At 60.8% G+C, this 20660-nt stretch overlaps 2 protein-coding genes across 11 annotated transcripts; one reads left to right on the top strand and one right to left on the bottom strand.

Moving 5' to 3' along the window:
• The first annotated feature begins 4609 nt into the window (after window positions 1-4609).
• On the top strand, window positions 4610-8838 carry LOC139825943 (uncharacterized). 8 transcript variants are annotated; one of them, XM_071800576.1, is made up of 7 exons: window positions 4694-4773; window positions 5185-5315; window positions 6334-6447; window positions 6918-6974; window positions 7640-7768; window positions 8277-8390; window positions 8741-8838. In XM_071800576.1, the coding sequence occupies exons 2-7, from the start codon at window positions 5208-5210 to the stop codon at window positions 8816-8818; spliced, it is 600 nt and encodes a 199-aa protein (XP_071656677.1). In that variant the 5' UTR covers window positions 4694-4773; window positions 5185-5207; the 3' UTR covers window positions 8819-8838. The 8 variants fall into 8 exon arrangements, with proteins under 8 accessions (XP_071656676.1, XP_071656679.1, XP_071656681.1 ...); XM_071800577.1 differs by lacking the exon at window positions 4694-4773 and adding an exon at window positions 5067-5108 and having other exon boundaries at window positions 5174-5315; XM_071800575.1 differs by lacking the exon at window positions 5185-5315 and having other exon boundaries at window positions 4610-4773.
• Window positions 8839-9076: 238 nt separating this feature from the next.
• On the bottom strand, window positions 9077-20642 carry HAUS5 (HAUS augmin like complex subunit 5). 3 transcript variants are annotated; one of them, XM_071800563.1, is made up of 19 exons: window positions 20531-20642; window positions 19516-19578; window positions 18591-18624; window positions 18336-18356; window positions 17709-17811; window positions 17344-17482; window positions 17204-17261; window positions 17053-17126; window positions 16671-16722; window positions 16482-16558; window positions 16318-16399; window positions 15541-15674; window positions 13896-14028; window positions 12779-12859; window positions 11755-11861; window positions 11354-11411; window positions 11147-11252; window positions 10382-10496; window positions 9077-9460 (listed from the first exon to the last, which is right to left on the bottom strand). In XM_071800563.1, the coding sequence occupies exons 1-19, from the start codon at window positions 20602-20604 to the stop codon at window positions 9295-9297; spliced, it is 1677 nt and encodes a 558-aa protein (XP_071656664.1). In that variant the 5' UTR covers window positions 20605-20642; the 3' UTR covers window positions 9077-9294. The 3 variants fall into 3 exon arrangements, with proteins under 3 accessions (XP_071656664.1, XP_071656666.1, XP_071656665.1); XM_071800565.1 differs by lacking the exon at window positions 19516-19578 and having other exon boundaries at window positions 20531-20639; XM_071800564.1 differs by lacking the exons at window positions 9077-9460; window positions 10382-10496 and having other exon boundaries at window positions 15541-16041.
• Window positions 20643-20660: the final 18 nt, after the last annotated feature.

Below are 20660 nucleotides of genomic sequence, written 5' to 3' on the forward strand. Positions count from 1 at the left end.
CGAAGGATTTTGGGGCTTCCGGGATGATTTTTGGGGTGAAATTAAAGGATTTTGGGGTGAAATTAAAGGATTTGGGGGTGAATTTAAAGGATTTTGGGGTGAATTTAAAGGATTTTGGGGTTTGAGGCATTTTTGGGCTCATTTTAAGGCTTTTTTGGGGTGAAATTGGAGCATTTTGGGGGTGAAACTCCAGGTTTGGGGCTTAATGAGGTTTTGGGGTTAATTACAGGGCTTTTAGTCCATTAATTAGAGACGCGGAGTTAATTATGGGTTTGGGGTTAATTACGGGGATTTTGGGACTAATGATGGGGTTTCTTGGGGTTAATTATGGGTTTTTTGGGGTTAATTATGGGGTTTTTGGGGGTTAATTACACGGGTTGGGTGTTAATTATGGGGTTTGGGGTTAATTAAGGGGTTTGGGGTTAATTAAGGGGTTTGGGGTTAATTAAGGGGGGGTTGGGGCCTCAAAAGGCCCCTCTGGCCCCTCCCCCCCCCAGAGCCGCCGCCGCTTTGGGGCAAAAACCCCACGGATCGGGCAAAGGAAAAAGTGCAGGTTTGGGGCTTTTTGGGGCATTTTGGGGCGATTTGGGGAGTTTGGGGGCGTTTTGGTGGGAAATTTGGGGTATTTTGGCGGGAAATTGGGGGCGTTTTGGCGGGAAATTTGGGGGAGCTTTGGCGGGAAATTTGGGGGGAGTTTTGGCGGGAAATTGGGGGCATTTTGGTAGGAAATTGGGGGCGTTTTGGCGGGAAATTTGGGGGCGTTTTGGCGGGAAATTGGGGGCGTTTGGGGGGAGTTTGGGGCCTCTTGAAATGTGGGGGGATTTGGGGCATTTTGGGGATATTTTGGGTCATTTTGAGGGGATTTTGGGGGGTTTGGGGGAGTTTGGGGAAATTTGGGGCATTTTGGGGGGATTTGGGGGAGTTTGGGGCCCATTGAGGAAATTTGGGGGGTTTTGGGGCATTTTTGGGGCATTTTGGGGGAATTTGGGGGAAATTTGGCGGGAAATTGGGGGCGTTTTGGTGGGAAATTTGGGGCGTTTTGGCGGGAAATTTGGGGGCATTTTGGCGGGAAATTTGGGGGCATTTTGGCGGGAAATTGGGGGCGTTTGGGGGGAGTTTGGGGCCTCTTGAAATGTGGGGGGATTTGGGGCATTTTGGGGACATTTTGGGTCATTTTGAGGGGATTTTGGGGGGTTGGGGGAGTTTGGGGAAATTTGGGGCATTTTGGGGGGAATTTGGGGCATTTTGGGGGGAAATTTGGGTCTTTTGGGTGGATTTTGGGTCATTTTGGGGAGGGTAGGAGAGTTTGGGGCCTATTGAGAAATTTTGGGGGATTTGGGGCATTTTGGGGCAATTTTGGGGCATTTTGGGGCAATTTGGGCCATTTTGGGGGGATTTGGGGAGTTTTGGGGATTTTGGGGCATTTTGGAGGGAAATTTGGGGCATTTTGGGGAGATTTGGGGTAATTTGGGGGGATTTGCTAAGTTTTGAGTATTTTGGAGCATTTTGGGGCAATTTGGGACAATTTCAAGGGATTTTGGGGCAATTTTGGGGCATTTGGGGCATTTTGGGGGGAAATTGGGGCATTTTGGGGGGATTTGGGGCGTTTTGGGGACTTTTGGGGAGATTTGAGGCATTTTGGGGGATTTCGGGGCATTTTGGGGGGATTTGGGGGAAATTTGGCGGGAAATTGGGGCATTTTGGGGGGATTTGTGGAAATTTGGGTATTTTGGGGCATTTTGGAGGGAAATTTGGGGCAATTTGGAGGGAATTTGGGGCATTTTGGGGCCTCTTGAAATTTGGGGGGATTTGGGGCATTTAGGGGCATTTTAGGGCCATTTGGGCCCATTTTGGGGCATTTTCCCCTCATTTTAAGCCCATTTTTGGGGTAATTTTACCCAATTTCAGTTCATTTGGGGCATTTTGGGGTCATTTTGGGCCTTTTTGGGGCCATTTGGATCCATTTTGGGCCCAATTTCTCCAGTTTTGGGGGCACTTTCCCCTCATTTTAGGCCCATTTGGGCCCATTTTGGGATCATTTGGGCCCATTTTTGGGGTAATTTTACCCATTTTTGGTTCATTTGGGGCATTTTGGGCCCATTTTGGGCTTAATTTGGGCTCTTTTGGGCCCATTTTGGGGCACTTCCCCCTCATTTTAGGCCCATTTGGGACCATTTGGCTCCATTTTGGGGCATTTTTACCTCATTTTAGGCCCATTTTGGGGTAATTTTACCCATTTTTGGTTCATTTGAGGCATTTTGGGACCATTTTGCGCCAATTTGGGGCCATTTGGATCCATTTTGGGCTCAATTTGTCCAATTTTGGGGGCACTATCCCCTCATTTTAGGCCCATTTTAGGCCCTTTTGGGCCCATTTTGCGATCATTTGGCCCCATTTTTGGGGTAATTTTACCCATTTTTGCTTCATTTGAGGCATTTTGGGGCCATTTTGGGCCTTTTTGGGGACTTTTGGATCCATTTTGGACTCAATTTGTCCAGTTTTGGGGGCACTTCCCCCTCATTTTAGGCCCAGTTGAGGCCCAGTTAGGCCCAGTTAGGCCCATTTGGGGCCCATTTTGGGGCGAATTTCCCCCATTTTGGGCAATTTGGGGGCGTTTTCCGCCCTTTTTGTGACCGTTTCACACCCCCGACGCAGCTTTTGGGCCAAAATGGGCCGTTTTCGCCGCTTTTGCCGCTGTTTCCGCCGCCGCCGCCGCCCGGCCCCTCCCCCCTCCAAGGTAGCGCCCCCTCCCCCCCCCCAGGCCCCATTTTGGGGCCAAATCCTTCAATTTTGGGCCCATTTTGACGCCGTTTTCCCCCCCCCCAGGTCAAACGCCGCCCGGTGCCGCCGATGACGTCACCGATGACGTCACCGATGACCTCACCGATGACGTCAGCGATGACGTCACCGCCGCTCGGCGCCACCCTCATCATTTGGCCCCCCCCGGCCATCGTCACCCTGGGGGGGCCCCGCGTGTCCCTCGTTGACCAAAAACCCCCTGTTTAGACCCAAAATTCACCCCCCGGTCCCGTTTCCCGCCAAGAATACGGCGCTTTCCGACCCAAAATTGGGCTTTTTAGACCCAAATTTGTGCTTTTTAGACCCAAAATTGCGCTTTTTTGACCCCAAAATTGGGCTTTTTAGACCCCAAAATCGGGATTTTCGACCCAAAATTGCGCTTTTTAGACCCAAATTTGCGCTTTTTAGACCCCAAATCCCACTTTTTAGACCCAAAATTGGGCTTTTTAGACCCCAAAATCTGGATTTTCGACCCAAAATTGAGCTTTTTTAGACCCAAAAGAGCACTTTATCGACCCAAAATTGTGCTTTTTGGACCCAAAATCGCACTTTTTAGACCCAAAATTGCTCTTTTTAGACCCCAAATCGGGTTTTTAAGACCCAAAATTGCGCTTTTTAGACCCAAATTTGGGCTTTTCAGACCCCAAAAATTGGGATTTTCGACCCAAAATTGCGCTCTTTGGACCCAAAATCGTGCTTTTTTGACCCAAAATTGGGCTTTTTAGACCCAAAATCGCACTTTTTAGACCCAAAATTGCACTTTTTTGACCCAAAATTGGGCTTTTTTGACCCCAAAATCGGGATTTTGGACACCAAATCGCACTTTTTGGAGCCAAAATCGCGCTTTTTCGACCCAAAATCCCACTTTTTAGACCCAAAATTGGGCTTTTTAGACCCCAAAATCGGGATTTTCCACCCAAAATTGTGCTTTTTAGACCCAAAATCGCGCTTTTTAGACCCAAATTTGCGCTTTTTAGACCCAAAATCGGGTTTTTAAGACCCAAAATTGCGCTTTTTAGACCCAGAATTCGGCTTTTTAGCCCCAAAATCCCACATTTTAGACCCCAAATCGCGCTTTTTAGACCCAAATTCATGCTTTTTAGACCCCAAAAATCGGGATTTTGGACCCAAAATTGCGCTTTTTAGACCCAAAATTGGGCTTTTTAGACCCAAAATCGCCCATTTTAGCCCCCAAATCCCACATTTTAGCCCCAAAATCGCGCTTTTTCGACCCAAAAGTCGCGCCGCCCATCCCCCCCCCCACTTTGCCTTTTGCCCCAAATCCGCTGTTTTTTGCCCCAAACCCACGTGGGCAAAAATGTCCCAATTTCCCCTTTCACCCAATCCGGGCTTTTTTGGGTCAAAATGCACATTTTTTAACCCCCAAAATTCGGGGTTTTCACCCCAAAACGGGCTCAGACCCAAACTCGGGGTTTTTAGCCCCAAAATCGCATTAAAATGAATTAAAATTGGTGCAAATGGATCAAAAATGGGGCGGGGAGTGGGGGGGAGGGGCGAGCCCGGACGCCTGGGTCCCCTGGGGCACTCCTGGGTCCATTGGGGCACTCCTGGGTCCCCCCCGAACTCCTGGGTCCCCTCCCGAACTCCTGGGTCCCTCCCGAACTCCTGGGTCCCCCCCCGAACTCCTGGGTCCCTCCCGAACTCCTGGGTCCCTCCCGAACTCCTGGGTCCCCCCCGAACTCCTGGGTCCCTCCCGAACTCCTGGGTCCCCTCCCGAACTCCTGGGTCCCTCCCGAACTCCTGGGTCCCCTGGGGGGGTGGGGAGGCGGGTGGGGGTGGGGCGGGTGGGGTTCAAGGTCAATGGGGCCCGGACGCCTGGGTCCCTGCGCAAGCACCGAGCGGCGGCTCCAGCAAAGGGACCCAGGAGTCCGGGAGGGACCCAGGAGTGCCCCAAGGGACCCAGGAGTCCGGGAGGGACCCAGGAGTGCCCCGGGGACCCAGGCGTCCGGGCAGGTAACACTGGGGTGGGGGCAACTGGGAGAATTGGGAGGGATCCCCCCCCCCCCCACCCCGCCCAAGAAGGGACCCAGGCGTCCGGGTGACCCCAAGGAAGGGACCCAGGCGTCCGGGAGGGACCCAGGTGTCCGGGTGACTCCCCCAAGAAGGGACCCAGGCGTCTGGGAGGGACCCAGGCGTCCGGGTGACCCCTAAGAAGGGACCCAGGCGTCTGGGTGACCCCAAGGAAGGGACCCAGGCATCCGGGAGGGACCCAGGCGTCCGGGTGACCCCTAAGAGGGACCCAGGCGTCCGGGTGCCCCCCCCAAGAAGGGACCCAGGCGTCCGGGTGACCCCAAGGAAGGGACCCAGGAGTCCGGGTGACCCCATAGGAGGGACCCAGGCGTCCGGGTGCCCCCCCCCCCCCAGGAAGGGACCCAGGCGTCCGGGCCATGGAGGGCGTGGTTTTGCTGACGCGCATCGTGCCGGGGGGGGCGGGGCCAGGGCGCCCCCCCCAACCCCGGGGGCGGCACCGCTGGGGGGACCCCCTGGCCCTGGGGGTGAGGGACCGGTTGACCCCGCCCCCTTAGACCCCGCCCCTTTAAACCCCGCCCCCTTTAAACCCCACCCTCTTTACCTCGCCCCTTTAACCCCACCCCTTTAGACCCCGCCCCCTTTAAACCCCTCCCCGTTTAAACCCCGCCCCCTTTAAACCCACCCCTTTAGCTCCGACCCTTTAACCCCACCCCCTTTTAGCCCCGCCCCTTAATCCCCGCCCATTTACGCCCCGCCCCTTTATCCCCCCCTTTAAACCCCCCACACTTTAAGTCCCGCCCCTTTAAACCCCACCTCCTTTAAGCCCGCCCCTTTAAGCCCCGCCCCTTACGCGTCGCCCATTTTAAACCCCGCCCCCCCTGAGCTCCACCCCATTAGGCCCCACCCCAATTAAGCCCCGCCCCTTCAGTCCCCGCCCATTGACACCCCGCCCCTTTAAGCCCCACCCCCTTTAAACCTCACCCCTTTAGCCCCGCCCCCAATCCACGCCCCTTTAAGCTCCACCCCTTTAAATCCCACCCATCAGCTCCACCCCCTTTAAGCCCTGCCCCCTTTTACCCCGCCCATTTATGCCCCCGCCCCTTTTCCCCACCCCTTTAAACCCCGCCCACTTTAACACCACCCCCCAAGCCCCACCCCTTTAAACCCCGCCCCCTTTAATCCCCGCCCCCTTAACCCCACCCCCTAAGCTCCACCCCTTTAATCCCGCCCCGCTTAACCTCACCCCCAAGCTCCACCCCTTTAAACCCCGCCCCCTTTAACCCCACCCCCTAAGCTCCGCCCCTTCAAACCCCGCCCCCTCTAAGCCCCGCCCACTGAAGCTCCGCCCCTCCAGTGGTGCTGTGGGCGGTGCTGTGGGCGGGGTTCCCCTGACCCCGCCCCCCTCTAAGCCCCGCCCCCTGAAGCCCCAACCCCTGCAGGTGGCGCAGGTGCTGCTGGGGCCATGCAGGGGGGCGCTGTGGGCGGGGCTTCTCCTGACCCCGCCCCCTCGAAACCCCGCCCACTGAAGCCCCGCCCCCTCAGGTGGCGCAGGTGCTGCTGGGGGCCCTGCAGGTGGCGCTGGGCGGGACCCTCCTGGGGGCGCTGGGGGATCCCCTGGGGGCCCAATGGGGGGCGCCCCTGGGCACCGGGGGGCTGGTGAGAGCACTTGGGGGGCACTTGGGGGGCTGGGGGGCACTTATGGGGCTGGGGGGGACTTATGGGGCTGGGAGGTTTTCTATGGGGTTGGCGGGGGCTGCTATGGGGCTGGGGGTGAGTTATGGGTCTAGGGGTCACTTATAGGGCTGGGGGGCACTTATGGGGCTGGGGGGTACTTATGGGGCTGGGGGGTACTTATGGGGCTGGGGGGGCACTTATGGGGCTGGGGGTTTGCTATGGGACTGGGGGTTGCTATGGGGCTTCGGGAGATTAATGGGGCTGGGGGTTGCTATGGGTCTAGGGGTCACTTATGGGGCTGGGGAGGTTGTTATGGGGCTGGGGTCACTTATGGGGCTTGGAGGGTTTTGTTATGGGGCTGGGGGGGCACTTATGGGGCTGGGGTCACTTATGGGTCACCTGGTGACCCTGTGACCCTCGTGACCCCCATGACCCCGTGTCCCTGTCCCCAGCTGCTGGTGTCGGGGTCCCTGCTGGTGACGCTGGACAAGAAACCGAGAGTGGGGACGGTGAGAGGGGGACATGGGGACAATGGGGGCAATGGGGACAATGGGGGCAATGGGGACATTGGGGACAATGGAGGTGATGGGGACAATGGGGGCAGTGGGGACAATGGGGGCAGTGGGGGTAATGGGGACAATGGGAACAATGAGGGCAATGGGGACAATGGGGGTGATGGGGACATTGGGGTCCATGGGGACAATGGGGGCAATGGGGCAATGGGGGCAATGGGGACACTTGGGGGGATGTGGGGACATTGGGGACAATGTGGGGATATGGGGACAATGGGGATAATGGGGGGACATGGGGACAATGGAGGCAATGGGGGACATGGGGACACTGAGGTCAGTATGGGGATATGGGGACAATGGGGTCAATGGGACAATGGGGACAATGGGACAATGGGGACATTGGGGACAATGGGGGCAATGGAGGTGATGGGGACATTGGGGGCAATGGGGACATTGGAGATAATGGGACAATGGGGACAATGGGGACATTGGGGGCAATGGGGGCAATGGGGGATATGGGGACATTGGGGTCAATATGGGGACATTGGGGGCAATGGGGACATTGGGGGCAATGGGGACATTGGGGGCAATGGGGATAACAGGAGACAATGGGGACCAATGGGGACAGGGGGGTGATCCCACTGCCTTGATGACGTCATCAGGCGCGGGTGGGCGTGGCCGTGGGCGGGGTCTCCTCGTGCTGCCTCCTGCTGGCCCTGCTGGGCCAGGGACTGAGCCTGGGGCTGGGCCACCAGTGTCCCCAGTGCCACCAACTGGGACCCGCGGGGACGGTAACGGGGACATGGGGGGCAATGGGGACATGGGGGGCAATGGGGACACTGGGGGGCAATGGGGACAATGGGGCTGGGCCACCAGTGTCCCCAGTGCCACCAACTGGGACCCATGGGGACGGTAATGGGGACACTGGGGGGGTGAATAATGTGTCCCCGAACTCCTGGGTCCCTGGGGCACTCCTGGGTCCCTCCCGAACTCCTGGGTCCCTGGGGCACTCCTGGGTCCCTCCCGAACTCCTGGGTCCCTGGGGCACTCCTGGGTCCCTCCCGAACTCCTGGGTCCCTTTCCCGCCACCAGGGGGCGCTGCTGGGATTGGTCGTGGGGGGCGTGGCCAAAGCTCAGCCCCCGCCTTCCTTAGGGGGGCGTGGCCAAGCCCTGAGACTCCACCCCTTTAACCGCCCGTATTTCCCCCATAGTGGGCGCTGCTGGGATGGGTCCGGGGGGGGGGGGCGTGGCCAAACCGAGGCCCCGCCCCCTTACCCCTCCCCCCCCGTTTCCCCATAGGTGGCGCTGCTGGGGGTTCAGGTGCTGCTGCTGCTGATGGGCGTGGCCGGGGCGGGGCTTGCGGTCACGGGGACGGTGGTGGCCGGAAGGGGCGGGGCCAAAGGGGAGGGGCCGGTGAGTGGGGGCCCGGACACCTGGGTCCCTTATGGGGTCAAGGGGGCGGGGCCTGGGTCCCTTATGGTGGAAAAGAGGGTGGGGCCCGGACGCCTGGGTCCTTTATGGGGGATAAGTGGGCGGAGCCTGGGTCACTATGGGAGACAAGGGGGCGGGGCCCGGATGCCTGGGTCCCTTATGGGGAGAAGGGGGCGGAGCCTGGGTCCCTTACGATGGAAAAGGGGGCGGGGTCCGGACGCCTGGGTCCCTCATGGGGTCAAGGGGGTGGGGCCTGAGTCCCTTTTGGGGGGAAGGGGGTGTGGCCCGGACGCCTGGGTCCCCACTGACCCCGCCCCTTTCCCCCCATCCAGCCAATGGTGATCTACCAGACAGCGCTTCCGGGGGCGGGGCTTGCAGAGACCACACCCCCTGCCCCCACCCCTCAATAAAGCAGCCAATCAGCATCCTCCTCCCGCTGGCCAATCACGTTCAACGGACGGGGCGGAGCGGCCAATGGGGGGTGGTGGGCGGGGCCTGATCCGTTTTAAGCCAATCTGGGGGGATTTTGGGGCCATTTGGGTCCAATTTGGCTCTTGAGGGATTAATTAAATACATTTAAATCTTGAAGAACCCAAAATCCTTCAATTTCACCCCAAAAACCCTTTCATTTCACCCCAAAATCCTCTTAAACGAGCCCCAAAAACACCTTGAATGCCAAAAACCTTTAATTTCACCCCAAAACCCTTTAATTTCACCCCAAAAAAGCCTTTAGGTCTCTATTTATGTCAATGGGCCCTTTAAGAGCTTCCCGCCCAGGCCACGCCCCCCTCAGGCCACGCCCCCTCGTGACCACACCCCCTCCAGGCAGCGTCCCCTCCAGGCCACGCCCCCCAAGCCCTTTTATGGGCGTGAAGGTCTCGGCCAATCAGAGCGGGGGCTGCTCCTGGTCCTGCCCCTCGGTGGGCGGGGCCAAGGGGAGTGGGCGGGGCCAGGGCAGCGCCTTGGCGGCGCGGGTCCAGCGCTGCAGCCAATGGGAGAAGGGGAGGGAGCCAGGGGGCGTGGCCAAGGTCCACTGGGCGGGTTGAGTCCACCTGGGGGGGGGTGGGGGAGCACCAGTGACCCCCAGTGACCCCCAGTAACCAACACCAGTGCTCCCAGTGACCCCCAGTGACCCCCCAGTAACCCCCAGTGACCCTCAGTAACCAACACCGGTGCTCCCAGTAACCACCAGTGACCCCCAGTGACCACCAGCGACCCCACCAGTAACCTCCCAGTGCCCCCCGTAACCACCAGTGACCCCCCCCCAGTAACTCCCAGTAACCCCCAGTAATGGCTTTAGAGCCTCCCAGTAACACCAATGACCCCCAGTAATGACCCCCAGTGCTCCCAGTGACCCCCCAGTAACCTCCCAGTGCTCCCAGTAACTACCAGTGAACCCCCCCAGTAACTCCCAGTGTCCTCCCAGTGCTCTCAGTGACTCCCAGTAATGGCTTTAGAGCCTCCCAGTAACCACCAGTAACTCACCCAGTAACTCCCAATAACCTCCCAGTGCTCCCAGTAACCACCAGTGACCCCCAGTAACCAACACCAGTGCTCCCAGTAACCCCCAGTAATGGCCTTAGAGCCTCCCAGTAACCACCAGTGACCCCCAGTAACCACCCCCAGTGCTCCCAGTAACTCCCAGTGACCCCCCAATAACCACCACTGACCTCCCAATAACTCCCAGTAACCCCCCAGTAACTCCCAGTAACCCCCCCAGTGTTCCCAGTGACCCTCAGTACCTCCCCCAGTGCTCCCAGTAACTCCCAGTAACTCCCCCAGTGTTCCCAGTGACCCTCAGTACCTCCCCCAGTGCTCCCAGTAACTCCCAGTAACTCCCTCAGTGTTCCCAGTGACCCCCACTAACGCCCCCCAGTGCTCCCAGTAACTCCCAGTAACCCCCCCAGTGTTCCCAGTGACCCCCAGCACCCCTCCCAGTGCTCCCAGTAACCCCCAGTACCCCCCCGTCTCACCAGTGGTTGACGAGCTCCAGGAGGCGGGGCCAATCCTCAATTTGCTGCTGGGTCTGGGCGGCGACCAATCGCAGCCGGGGGAGGAGCTCCGCGTCGGCCGCGCCCACAATGGGCCCTGGGCGGGGCCAAGCCGGGGGGGGGGCGGAGTCAAACCTGGACCCCCCCAAACCCCACCCACTTCAAGCCCCACCCCTCCTAATCCCCACCCCCTTTAATCCCCGCCCACTGAAGCCCCATTTAAGCCCCACCCCCTTTAAGCCCCACCCATTAAGCCACACCCCTTTAATCCCTGCCCCTTTAAGCCCCACCCCCTTTAAGCCACACCCCTTCAATCCCCACCCCATTTAAGCCCCACCCCTTTCATCTCCACCCCTTAAGCCCCACCCCCTTATACCATACCCCTATTTAAACCCCACCCCATTTAAGCCCCACCCATTAAGCCACGCCCCTTTAAATCCCACCCCATTTAAGCCCCACCCCCTTATACCCCACCCCTACTTAAACCCCACCCCATTTAATCCCCACCCCCTTTAAGCCCCACCCATTAAGCCACGCCCCTTTAAACCCCACCCCATTTAAGCCCCACCCACTAACCCACACCCCTTAACCCCACCCCCTTAAACCCCACCCACTTTAACCCCCACCCCCTTATACCCCACCCCTTGAATCCCCACCCCCTTAAACTCCACCCCTTTTAAAGCCCCACCCACTAACCCCCACCCCCTTTAACCCCCACCCCCTTGAAGCCCCACCCCCTGCACTCACCCACGGGGCGGGGCAGCGCTGGCCACGCCCCCTCCTCAGGCCCCGCCCCCCGGCGCCGCATGTCCCGTTTGAGCCGGGCCGCCCTCCGCAGCGCCCCCTCCCGGGCCTGGGGGGGGCACCGCAAAAGGGGCGGAGCTTCAGCACAGCCGGCCCCGCCCTCAACCCCCCAAGCTCCGCCCACTCGGCAGTGGCCACGCCCACACCTACCTTATGTGGCGGGAGGCCCAGAGCGCGGGAAACGGGAAGCAGAGGGTCCGGGGCGGGGCTTAAATGGGGGGGGGGTTAGTGCAAGGGACCCAGGCGTCCGGGTGAGACACCCCCCTATAAGGGACCCAGGCGTCCGGGCCCCCCCATAGTGGACCCAGGCGTTCGGGACCACCCCATAAGGGACCCAGGAGTCCAGGGACCTCCCCATAGTGGACCCAGGCGTCCGGGGATCCCACCCCATAAGGGACCCAGGCATCCGGGGACCCCCCCATTATCCCCAAAATAGGGCCCCAGGTATCCAAGTGACCCCCCTAAAAGGGACCCAGGCATCCGGGGACACCCCCCATAGTGGACCCAGGCGTCCGGGCCCCCCCCATAAGGGACCCAGGCGTCCTGCTCACCTCGGGGGGGCCTCTCCCAGTGCTCCCAGTTCTCCCAGCAACCTCCGCATGCGCTGCCCCTCCCCCTCCAGCTCCGGGGGGGGTCCCACGCGCCCCTCCCCCCGCACCTGCAATGGGGGGGGGGAAGGGTCAGGGGGGGACCCCAAAAATGGGGGAAATCACCCCAAAAACCCTGACCCCCAATTAGGGCTTTGGGGACCCCCCCATTCATTGGGTTCCCCCCATTCATTGGTTCCCCCCATTTATTGGGTCCCCCCCCATTCATTGGTTCCCCCCATTCATTTGGTTCCCCCCATTCATTGATTCCCCTCATCCACTGGGTTCCTCTCATTTATTTAGGGACCCCCCCCATTTATTTGGGGTCCCATTTATTTAGGGACCCCCCCCAATTATTAGGGACCCCCCCCATTCATTGATTCCCCCGCATTCATTGGTCCCCCCCATTCATTTGGTCCCCCCCCATTCATTTGGTTCCCCCCATTCAATGGGTTCCCCCATTCATTTAGGGACCCCCCCATTTATTTGGGGTCCATTTAGGGGCCCCCCCAATTATTAGGGACCCCCCCCAATTATTAAGGACCCCCCCCATTCACTGATTCCCCCCCCATTAATTGATTCCCCCCCATTAATTGATTCCCCCCATTCATTGGTCCCTCCCATTCATTTGGTCCCCCCCATTCATTTGGTTCCCCCCATTCATTGGGTTCCCCCCATTTATTTAGGGACCCCCCCCCAATTATTAGGGACCCCCCCATTTATTTGGGGTCCCATTTATTTAGGGACCCCCCCAATTATTAGAGACCCCCCCACTCATTGGTCCCCCCCATTCATTTGGTTCCCCCCCATTCATTGATTCCCCCCATTTATTTGTGGACCCCCCCCTTTATTTACCCCCACCCCCCCATTTTGCCCTCCCCCCATTTCCTTACCCTCCCCCCTATATCCCCCCCCCCCCATATCTCAGGGACCCCCCCCAATTCCATAGGACCCCCCCATTTTACCCCCATAGGGCCCCATGTCCCACCTGCTCCTGCAGGGGGCGCAGCCGCTCCCGGAGCCCCCTGGTGGCTCCAATGAGGAAGCGGAGCCGCCGGGCCCGACGCAGCTGGAAATGGGGGGAAATGACCCAAAATGGGGCACAGGGACCCCCCCATAACCCCCTCGGACACCCCAATATTCACCATGACCCCCCAATATCCACCATGAGCCCCCAAACCCCAATAACCCCCCTGGACACCCCAATAACCCCCATGACCCCCAATATCCACCATGAACCCCAATAACCCCCATGACCCCCAATATCCACCATGAACCCCAATAACCCCCATGACCCCCCAATATCCACCATGAACCCCCCAATATCTCCCCAGGACCCCCCTGAACCCCCAAACCCCCCCTGAACCCCAATAACCCCCCATGACCCCCAATATCCACCATGAACCCCAATAACCCCCCATGACCCCCCAATATCCACCATGAACCCCAATAACCCCCCAGGACCCCCCTGAACCCCCATAACCCCCATGACCCCCCAATATCCACCATGAACCCCCCAATATCTCCCCAGGACCCCCCTGAACCCCCAAATCCCCCCTGAATCCCAATAACCCCCCAATATCAACCATGAACCCCAATAACCCCCCAGGACCCCCCTGAACCCCCAAATCCCCCCTGAACCCCAATAACCCTCATGAGCCCCCAATAACCCCATGAACCCCAATACCCCCCCGGACCCCCCCATATCCACCATGGACCCCCAAATCCCCCCCTGAACCCCAATAACCCCCCATGACCCCCCAAGTCCCCCTGAACCCCCAAATCCCCCCTGAACCCCAATAACCCCCCAATATCCCCCCATGACCCCCCAAGTCCCCCTGAACCCCCAAATGCCCCCCATGACCCCCAAATCCTCCCTGAACCCCAATAACCCCCCATGACCCCCCCATATCTCCTCAGGACCCCCCTGAACCCCCAAATCCCCCCAGGACCCCCCAATATCCACCATGAACCCCAATAACCCCCCATAACCCCCCAATTGTCCCCTGAACCCCCAAATCCCCCCCAAATTCTTCAGGACCCCCCCCAATATCCCCCAGGACCCCCCTGAACCCCCAAACCCCCCCTGCACCCCCATTTCTCACCAGCGCCCGTTGCCGCCGCCTCAGCCGCCTCCTCTCGTCCCCCAGCGCCGGTTTTGGGGGGTCCCGCAGGCCCCGCACCCCCCGCTGCAGCGCCTGGCGGGTCCCGCACAGCCCCGCCACCCCCACGGCCAACCTGGGGCACCCCGAAAATGGGGGGGACCCCGAAAACGCCGCGTCAGGGGCTCGTTTGGGTGGGAAATGAGGGGTTTTGGGGTCCCCATTGAGATCAATGGGGGTTTGGGCGCCAAATTGGTCCCCATTGAACTCAATGGGAGTTTGGGCGCCAAATTGGTCCCCATTGAACTCAATGGGGAAATTGGTCCCCATTGAAATCAATGGGAGAACTGGCGGGAAATTGTTCCGCATTGAGTTGAATGGGAGTTTTGGCGGGAAATCGTTCCCCATTGAGTCCAATGGGGGTTTTGGCGGGAAATTGGTCCCCATTGAATCCAATGGGGAAATTGGGTCCCATTGATCTCAATGGGGTTTTCGGTCCCCATTAAACCCAATGGGAGTTTTGGGGTCCCTATTGAACCCAATGGGAATTTTGGGGTCCCCATAGAACCCAATGGGAATTTTGGGGTCCCCATAGAACCCAATGGGAGTTTTGGGTCCCCATTGAACCCAATGGGGGTTTGGGGTCCCCACTGAGCCCAGTGGGGGAATTGGGGACCCCATAGAACCCAATGGGAGTTTTGGGGTCTCCATTGAACTCAATGGAGGTTTTGGGGTGAATTGGGGGTTTTGGGGTCCCCATAGAACCCAATATGGGTTTTGGGTCCCCATTGAACCCAATGGGGGAATTGGGGGTTTTGGGGGTCCCCATAGAACCCAATGGAAGTTTTGGGGTCCCCACTGAACCCAATGGGGGAATTGGGGGTTTTGGGGTCCCCATAGAACCCAATGGGGGAATTGGGGGTTTTTGGGGTCCCTATTGAACCCAATGGGAGTTTTGGGTCCCCATTGAACCCAATGGGGGTTTGGGGGTTTTGGGGTCCCTATTGAACCCAGTGGGAATTTTGGGGTCCCCATAGAACCCAATGGGAGTTTTGGGTCCCCATTGAACCCAATGGGAGTTTTGGGGGTTTTGGGGTCCCTATTGAACCCAATGGGAATTTTGGGGTCCCCACAGAACCCAATGGGAGTTTTGGGGTCTCCATTGAACCCAATGGGGGTTTTGGGGTCCCCAATGAACCCAATGGGGGTTTGGGGGTCCCACTGAACCCAATGGAGATTTGGGGGTCCCCATTGAACCCAATGGGGGTTCTGGGGTCTCCATTGAACCCAATGGGGGTTTTGGGGTCTCCATTGAACCCAATGGGGGTTTTGGGTCCCCATTGAACCCAATGGGGGAATTGGGGGTTTTTTTGGGGTCCCCATAGAACCCAATGGGAGTTTTGGGGTCCCCATTGAACCCAATGGGAATTTTGGGGTCCCCATAGAACCCAATGGGGGTTTTGGGTCCCCATAGAACCCAATGGGGGAATTGGGGGTTTTTGGGGTCCCCATAGAACCCAATGGGAGTTTTGGGGTCCCCATTGAACCCAATGGGAGAACTGGGAGGTTTTGGGGTCCCAGGGGGTATTTTGGGGTACACTGGGGTATTATTGGGGTACAATGGGGTATTATGGGATGTTTCGGGTACCTGGCAGCCTGCAGGGTTTTGGGGTCCCCCTCCAGTTTCAGCCTCAGTTGCTGCAGCCGCTGCTCCAGGGGGCGCAGCCGAGCGGCCATGGGGGGCAACCGGCCCCATAGCGACCCCACTGCGCCCCATAGATCCTGGGGGACACCCCACATCGGCCCCATAGCGACCCCACCGCGCCCCATAGATCCTGGGGGACACCCCACATCGGCCCCATAGCGACCCCACCGCGCCCCATAGATCCTGGGGGACACCCCACATCGGCCCCATAGCGACCCCACCGCGCCCCATAGATCCTGGGGGACGCCCCACATCGGTCCCATAGCGACCCCACCGCGCCCCATAGATCCTAAGGGACACCCCATAGGCCCCATAGCGACCCCACTGCGCCCCATAGATCCTGGGGGACACCCCATAGGCCCCATAGCGACCCCACTGCGCCCCACAGATCCTGGGGGACACCCCACATCGGCCCCATAGCGACCCCACCGCGCCCCATAGATCCTGGGGGACACCCCACATCGGCCCCATAGCGACCCCACTGCGCCCCATAGATCCTAAGGGACACCCCATAGGCCCCATAGCGACCCCACTGCGCCCCATAGATCCTGGGGGACACCCCACATCGGCCCCATAGCGACCCCACTGCGCCCCATAGATCCTAAGGGACACCCCATAGGCCCCATAGCGACCCCACTGCGCCCCATAGATCCTGGGGGACACCCCACATCGGCCCCATAGCCACCCCCACTGTGCCCCATAGATCCTGACCCCCCCCACCTGGATGAGGCTCTTGACGGTGGGCGGAGCCTCGGGGTCAAGTTCAGGGTCAAGTTCAGGGTTGGGCTCAGGCTCCGCCTCCCTGGGGAAGAGCCCAGGTTAAGCCCCGCCCCCTCCTTAAGCCCCCCCCCCCCCCCCCCCCCCCCACCCCAGGCCACACCCACCAGAGGCGGGAACTCTCCTCAGCCAATCGCTGCAGGGCCCACAGCACCAAAGCGGGGGGGTAGCGGCTCAGCACGGCCTGGAGGGGACCCAGGAGTTCTGAGGGACCCAGGAGTGCCCCAAGGGACCCAGGAGTTTGGGAGGGACCCAGGAGTACCCCAAGGGACCCAGGCATCCAGGGCTCCGCCCACCTCCGCCTCCCGCCTCCAGCGCTGATTGGCCGCCTCCATCACCTCCTGTGTCCTGTGGGGATGATTGACAGGTGGAGGATGATTGACAGGTAGAGAATGATTGACAGATGGGGATGATTGACAGGTGGGGGATGACTGATAGGTAGAGGATGATTGACAGGATGTAGAGAATGATTGACAGGTGGGGATGATAGACCAATGGGGATAATTGGTAAGTGGGGAATGATTGACAGGGATGATTGACAGGTGAGGATGACTGACATGTGGGGATGATTGATGGGTGGCAGATGATTGACAGCTGGGGAATGATTGACAGCTTGGGGGGATTGACAGCTGGGGGGTGATTGACAGCTGGGGATGACTGACAGCTGCTCGCTCTCACCTGATTGGCTGCTCCAACTCCAGCCCCGCCCCCAGCACCTCCGCCCGGCTTTTGCACACGGCCCGAACCGCTCCCTGGGGGGGTGGAGCCAATCAGTCCCCGCCCACTTCCGGCCCCACCCCCTCCCCTGCCCCCACCCCCTGTCACTCACCAGCACTTCCAGCTCCGCCCCCGCAGCCCCGCCCAGCGCTGGCCCCGCCCCCCCGGGCCTGTGGGAACAAAGCCATGATTTTGGCGCCAAAAATCCACCCCCCGCCCCCCCCCCCGGAAGTCCCGCCCCCTGTCACTCACCCCTTGGGGGGGCGCAGGGCCGCTGGCCACGCCCCCAGCCGCTGATTGGTCCGCTGCTGCTCTGCCCCCAGCAGCCGAAGCTCCGCCCCCCGACGAAGCTCCGCCCACCGGCGGGACAGCCCCGCCCACAGCGCCGCCTCTGCAAGGGGACCCAGGAGTCCGGGTGACCCCCCCGTGGGGACCCAGGCGTCTGGGGACACCCCCCATAGGGACCCAGGCATCCAGGTGACCCCCCCCATAGGGACCCAGGCGTCCGGGTGCCCCCCCCATAGGGACCCAGGCGTCCGGGGACACCCCCCATAGGGACCCAGGCGTCCGGGTGACCCCCCCATAAGGGACCCAGGCGTCCGGGCCCCATAGCTCACCCAACTCCAGCGCCGCCTCCTGGGTCCCCCCCAGGGCCCCCCCCAGCCCCTCCACTTCCTGGCGCAGCCGCCGAACGGCCCCGCCCAGCGTTGGCCCCGCCCCCTGCAGCGGCAAAGGTCAGAGGTCAGTGACACCACCCCCCCACCCCCACCCCAGGACCCCCCCGAACTCCTGGGTCCCTCCCCAGAACTCCTGGGTCCCCCATTTAGGTCCCTCCCGAACTCCTGGGTCCCTCCCAGAACTCCTGGGTCCCCTATTTGGGTCCCTCCCCGAACTCCTGGGTCCCTCCCCAGAACTCCTGGGTCCCCTATTTGGGTCCCTCCCCGAACTCCTGGGTCCCTCCCGAACTCCTGGGTCCCTCCCCGAACTCCTGGGTCCCGTCCCTGAACTCCTGGGTCCCTCCCGAACTCCTGGGTCCCTCCCGAACTCCTGGGTCCCTCCCTGAACTCCTGGGTCCCTCCCTGAACTCCTGGGTCCCTCCCGAACTCCTGGGTCCCTCCCTGAACTCCTGGGTCCCTCCCGAACTCCTGGGTCCCTCCCCGAACTCCTGGGTCCCTCCCGAACTCCTGGGTCCCCTCCCGTACTCCTGGGTCCCTCCCGAACTCCTGGGTCCCCAACCCCCTCACCTCCTTCTCCAGGTGCTGGTACCTGAACCCCGAGTTAAGGACCAAACCAAACCAGCAGTTTGGGGGGGGGAACCCCCCATATTCAGGGCTCCCCCCATTTTTGGGGGGTCCCTGGGGGTCTTTGGGGCCCCCCATGAATTTTAGGTCCCTCCCACATCTTGGGGTGTCCACCCACACATTTTGGGCCCCCCCACACACTTTGGGGTCCCCCCCTCATTTTGGGGTCCCCCCCTCATTTTGGGGGTGCAGTGGATTCCAGAGCAGGTTCCCCCGAATCTTCTTCACGGTCCTGGGGACACAAACCACGACCCCCCCACATTAAACTCCAGCCCTGCCGAACTCCTGGGTCCCTCCCCGGACACCTGGGTCCCTCCCGAACTCCTGGGTCCCTCCCGAACTCCTGGGTCCCTCCCCGAACTCCTGGGTCCCTCCCGAACTCCTGGGTCCCTCCCTGAACTCCTGGGTCCCTCCCCGAACTCCTGGGTCCCTTTCCTCCCGCACTTCTGGGTCCCTTGGGGTACTCCTGGGTCCCCTTCTCCCGAACTCCTGGGTCCCTCCCGAACGCCTGGGTCCCCTCCCGAACGCCTGGGTCCCCTCCCCGGACGCCTGGGTCCCTCCCCGGACGCCTGGGTCCCTCCCCGAACTCCTGGGTCCCTCCCCGAACTCCTGGGTCCCTCCCGAACTCCTGGGTCCCTCCCCGAACTCCTGGGTCCCTTTCCTCCCGCACTTCTGGGTCCCTTGGGGTACTCCTGGGTCCCCTCCCCGGACGCCTGGGTCCCCTCCCGAACTCCTGGGTCCCTCCCCGAACTCCTGGGTCCCTCCCCGAACTCCTGGGTCCCCTTCTCCCGAACTCCTGGGTCCCCTTCTCCCGAACTCCTGGGTCCCCTTCTCCCGAACTCCTGGGTCCCCTTCTCCCGAACTCCTGGGTCCCCTTCTCCCGAACTCCTGGTCCCCTCCCGAACTCCTGGGTCCCTCCCCGAACTCCTGGGTCCCTTTCCTCCCGCACTTCTGGGTCCCTTGGGGTACTCCTGGGTCCCCTTCTCCCGAACTCCTGGGTCCCTCCCAAACTCCTGGGTCCCCTCCCAAACTCCTGGGTCCCCCCCAAACTCCTGGGTGCCCCCCGGACGCCTGGGTCCCTTGGGGCACTCCTGGGTCCCCCCCGGACGCCTGGGTCCCTCACCTGGGGTGTCTCACGTGCTGGGTGATGAATTCCCAGATGGGGCCACAGGAGCCCAAGCACAACCTGGGGGGGAGGGGAGAGAAATGGGGGTCAGGGGGGCGGGAGGGACCCAGGAGTGCCCCAAGGGACCCAGGAGTGCCCCAGGGACCCAGGAGTGCCCCAAAGGACCCAGGAGTTCAGGAGAAGGGGACCCAGGAGTACCCCAAGGGACCGAGGCATTCGGGAGGGACCCAGGAGCTCGGGGAGGGGACCCAGGAGTACCCCTAAGGACCCAGAAGTGCGGGAGGAAAGGGACCCAGGAGTGCCCCAAGGGACCCAGGAGTTCAGGAGCAAAGGGACCCAGGAGTGCCCCAAGGGACCCAGGAGTTCAGGAGCAAAGGGACCCAGGAGTGCCCCAAGGGACCCAGGAGTTCGGGAGCAAAGGGACCCAGGAGTGCCCCAAGGGACCCAGGAGTTCGGGAGCAAAGGGACCCAGGAGTGCCCCAAGGGACCCAGGAGTTCGGGAGAAGGGGACCCAGGAGTCCGGGAGAAGTGACCCAGGAGTGCCCCAAGGGACCCAGGAGTTCGGGAGAAGGGACCCAGGAGTTCGGGAGCAAAGGGACCCAGGAGTTCGGGAGCAAAGGGACCCAGGAGTGCCCCAAGGGACCCAGGAGTTCGGGAGAAGGGACCCAGGAGTTCGGGAGAAGGGACCCAGGAGTTCGGGAGCAAAGGGACCCAGGAGTGCCCCAATGGACCCAGGAGTTCGGGAGAAGGGGACCCAGGAGTTCGGGAGAAGGGGACCCAGGAGTGCCCCAAGGAACCCAGGAGTGCCCCAATGGACCCAGGAGTGCCCCAATGGACCCAGGAGTTCGGGGAGGACCCAAGAGTTTGGGAGAAGGACCCAGGAGTTCGGGAGGAACCCAGGAGTGCGGGGAGGGACCCAGGAGTTCGGGAGAAGGGACCGAGGAGTTCGGGTAAGGGGACCTAGGAGTCCCGCGGGGGTTTTGGGGTGAATTCGGGTGGTTTTGGGTCCGACCTGCGCAGCACCGGCCCTGGGAGGGGCGGCAGCTCCATCTCGGTTCGCACCCAGCGGTCCAGAGCGGCCGCCATGGCTGCTCCACCGGAAGTGGGAAAGCGCGGGAACCGCGGGGCATCACGGGACTTGT

The sequence above is a fragment of the Patagioenas fasciata genome, chromosome 31, assembly GCF_037038585.1.
Source record: "Patagioenas fasciata isolate bPatFas1 chromosome 31, bPatFas1.hap1, whole genome shotgun sequence".
NCBI classification, from domain to species: Eukaryota; Metazoa; Chordata; class Aves; order Columbiformes; family Columbidae; genus Patagioenas; species Patagioenas fasciata.

Excerpts from the sequence above, each read along its gene's own strand:
- LOC139825943 (XM_071800575.1), top strand. The coding sequence starts at position 4,621 with ATGGGGCCCGGACGCCTGGGTCCCTGCGCAAGCACCGAGCGGCGGCTC. Across the intron at positions 6,975-7,639 it reads AGAAACCGAGAGTGGGGACG|GCGCGGGTGGGCGTGGCCGT; the intron begins GTGAGAGGGGGA and ends TGACGTCATCAG. Across the intron at positions 7,769-8,276 it reads AACTGGGACCCGCGGGGACG|GTGGCGCTGCTGGGGGTTCA; the intron begins GTAACGGGGACA and ends GTTTCCCCATAG.
- HAUS5 (XM_071800563.1), bottom strand. The coding sequence starts at position 20,604 with ATGGCGGCCGCTCTGGACCGCTGGGTGCGAACCGAGATGGAGCTGCCG. Across the intron at positions 18,625-19,515 it reads CAGCACGTGAGACACCCCAG|GACCGTGAAGAAGATTCGGG; the intron begins GTGAGGGACCCA and ends TTGTGTCCCCAG. Across the intron at positions 17,483-17,708 it reads GGAGGCGGCGCTGGAGTTGG|AGGCGGCGCTGTGGGCGGGG; the intron begins GTGAGCTATGGG and ends GTCCCCTTGCAG.